The following is a 3,292-nucleotide window of genomic DNA, read 5'->3' on the forward strand; positions in this document are numbered from 1 at the left end:
TTACCACTGAAAAATACCTTTAAGTCCCTGACCTTCATAAAATTTAGATGGATCAATCCCTCCGTTCAAATGTCTCTGTCAGACCCAACGGAAAAAAGCTGACGTGGCTCCCGTAATGCTTGTCACGCGTACGCGTCACGCGTATGCGTGGGTCACACGTATGCGTCATCTGGCAAACTTCTCTCTAACACGTACGTGTGGGTCACACGTACGCGTCACCATGAATTCAACAAATCTTCATAAATCCTCCACTTTGCATGCTTTTTTTCCATTTCTTTCAAGTCATTCTTGCCTTCAAAACTTTAAATTACTCAAACAAACATATCAAGGTATCGAATAGGGGAAAAGTAAGAATGATACAGCCTCTACATGATTAAAGAAAGTTACAATGATGAAACAGCTCTCAAAGTTGCAACATTTTTCGTCGATTTTTTTTCTTTTTTCTTTTTTATTTTTTGCATCATCATAGCCTTGCATTGTACATCAAAATATTAATTTAGTATTCTTTTACATCGTACTCTTATTCCATTATTCTCAATAATCTTATTCTTAATATTGTTTTGGAATCTAACGTTTATGATTATATTATTACCTATGATTAATTTTTTATTTAATTTGTCCTTTTTAATGAGATCATAATTTATATTATAAAAAAATTACACTAAAAGATAGTATACGAAAATTACAATTATAAAAGAGAGTACTAAAATAATAAAAATTAAATATTTATCTTGACAATGATGGAAATAAATTTAAAAGTTTTTAAAGATATTTTTAGTACGCTTTTTTAGTATGCTATAATTTTACTATTATTATTCTATACAAAAAAAATAATAGGTAAAAAATATATATAAACAAAAAAATAAGAATAAAAAATAATAATATCCATGAGAGAGTACTAAAGAAAAATATTATAAAAAAAATAACAAAATTAATCATATGAACAATGAAGTAAAAAATTGGGAGATAGAAAATAAATTTCAATCTAACGTGAAAATGTAAACGCAAAAGCCAACTATCATTTTTAGCTTTGGCTAAACTTTGGTTGAAGAGCAGAATCACGTTTATGTTCAGAAGAAGAAAAATAGCCAAACTAAATTTAATTTACTTTTCTTCCATTTGATGCCTTGATATGTTTGTTTCAGTGATTTAAAATTTTGAAGGCAAGAATGGCTTGAAAGAAATGAAAAAAAAGCATCCAAAGTGGAAAATTCATGAAGAAATTAGGATTTGTTAAATTCATGGCGAGGCGTACGCGTGACCCACACGTACGTGTGAAAGGGAAGTTTGCCAATCGACGCGTACGCGTGACCCACGCGTACGCGTGATTGGGAATTTTGCCAGATGACGCGTACGCGTGACCCACGCGCACGTGTGACAAGCATTTTCAATTGGATCTGACGGAGGGATTGATCCGTCCAAGTTTTGTGAAGGTCAGGGATTTAAAAGTATTTTTCAATGGTTGGAGATGAAAATGTTCGCGGGTCAAAAGGTTAGGGACCTATTTGTCCTTTTCTCTTTAATAAATTTAAATTAAAGTCTTGAATCATTTATGCAGTTTTTATTGAATTTTGTGATTAGAAAATAGAAACTGTATGTTACCTGTTTAAACTTTAATATTGTATTTTTTGTGTTAAATTACTTTAAATTAGTGTTGGATTTATTATTTGTTTGGTTTTTTCTGTCACATGCTCTGGCCGACTAGGTGTATTTATAGTGTCCGGAGGCAGTAGAACATGCCTTTGCATGACAGGATTGTACCTTATATAGAGAGGGCTAGTTTGTACCACCTGGCAAGGCTAAACGTGAGGTGGTTCTGGTTGGACGAGCCCTTAGTCAGCGCTTTCATTGAGAGGTGGCGTCCTGAGACGCATACCTTTCAAATGCCTTTTGGAGAGTGCACTATCACGCTGCAGGATGTAGCATACCAGTTGGGGCTGTCCGTGGATGGCTTACCTGTATACGGGTGCCTTACAGATTTGAGAAGGTTATGGAAGAAGGAAAACCGGCATGGGAGTGGTTTCAGGAACTGTTTGGCGAGCTTCCACCACAAAATAAGGTAAAGCAGTATACAGTCCACATCACCTGGTTTCATGAGAGGTTCAGGGTGCTGCTGAATGATGCTACAGAGGACACCGTACACATATATGCACGGGCTTATATTATGATGCTGCTTTCCACTCAGTTGTTCGGTGACAAGAGTGAAAATCAGGTTTATATATGGTGGTTGCCGTTTGTGGCGAGGCTTGATGATATGGGCGGTTATAGTTGGGGGTCGGCAGCGTTGGCTTGGCTATATCGTTGCATGTGTCGGGTGGCCAACAGAAACGTGACAAACTTGGCAGGCCCCCTGCAACTACTCTAGTCATGGATTTTCTGGCGATTTCCTAGCCTCAGGCCGCAGGGATTCGACACCTATTCCTTCTCATTGGCTTCCAGGTATACATATCTGCACAGTTAGACTTGAACTGTAACTTTTTTTATTCTGGTTCTACCTGTTAACTAGGTCATTAGCAATTTATACATGTGTATAACATTGTATTCGTTCAGGTGGGCCACCCACTTGCTAGACATGCCTGATAACAGGCGCGTGGAGAGGCGACGACGCATTGGTACCCGGGCTACAGACCGGGAGTGGCGATGGCTGGATGACATGATTTAGGATGACACAGCTGGTGGCAATGGAGTAGGACATGCCGATCACAGTCAGAGTATACCGTGGCTGAGACGACTCCTACCGGTAACTTTTCGCTTGGGACGTATTGGGTTTTCCTTAGAGATCGCAGTTGTGACTACAGGTACTTTCAAGCTCTCCATTACCCGTGCTGCCATGCGATTGCATGCTGTTGATGCACCACTATTTTGTGATACATTTTGTACTTCATTGAGTGGATTTTATCCACTATTCTCACACTTATTCATAGAAATCGCATGTTTTATATTTTCCTTCTTGATTTTGTGCTATGATTGAAAACATGTTTCTTTGGTCTTAATTTAGCTAATTTTAGTCCTCTCTTATTACCATTTGATGCCTTGATATGTGTGTTAAGTGTTTCCAGGCTTTATAGGGCAGGAATGACTTAGATGATGGAAAGGAAACATGCAAAAGTGAAAGGAACGTGAAAAATGAAGTTTTGAGAAGCTAGCAGCGACGCGCACACGTGCTTAGCGCAGAAGATAAGCGACGCGTACGCGTGATTGACGCGTACGCATGACAAGGAATTTGGCAAATGACGCGCACGCGTAGATGTCGCGTACGCGTGACAGAGACACGTGCTGGACGTATCAGTGA

General features: G+C 38.6%; 1 protein-coding gene across 1 annotated transcript; it reads left to right on the forward strand.

Annotated features, from left to right (window-relative positions):
* Positions 1 to 1,736: 1,736 nt before the first annotated feature.
* On the forward strand, positions 1,737 to 2,662 carry LOC112717255 (protein MAIN-LIKE 2-like). The gene is made up of 3 exons (XM_025769340.1): positions 1,737 to 2,059; positions 2,107 to 2,283; positions 2,551 to 2,662. The coding sequence occupies exons 1-3, from the start codon at positions 1,737 to 1,739 to the stop codon at positions 2,660 to 2,662; spliced, it is 612 nt and encodes a 203-aa protein (XP_025625125.1).
* The last annotated feature ends 630 nt before the right edge of the window (positions 2,663 to 3,292 follow it).

The sequence above is a fragment of the Arachis hypogaea genome, chromosome 10 (genome assembly GCF_003086295.3).
Source record: "Arachis hypogaea cultivar Tifrunner chromosome 10, arahy.Tifrunner.gnm2.J5K5, whole genome shotgun sequence".
Taxonomy (NCBI): Eukaryota; Viridiplantae; Streptophyta; class Magnoliopsida; order Fabales; family Fabaceae; genus Arachis; species Arachis hypogaea.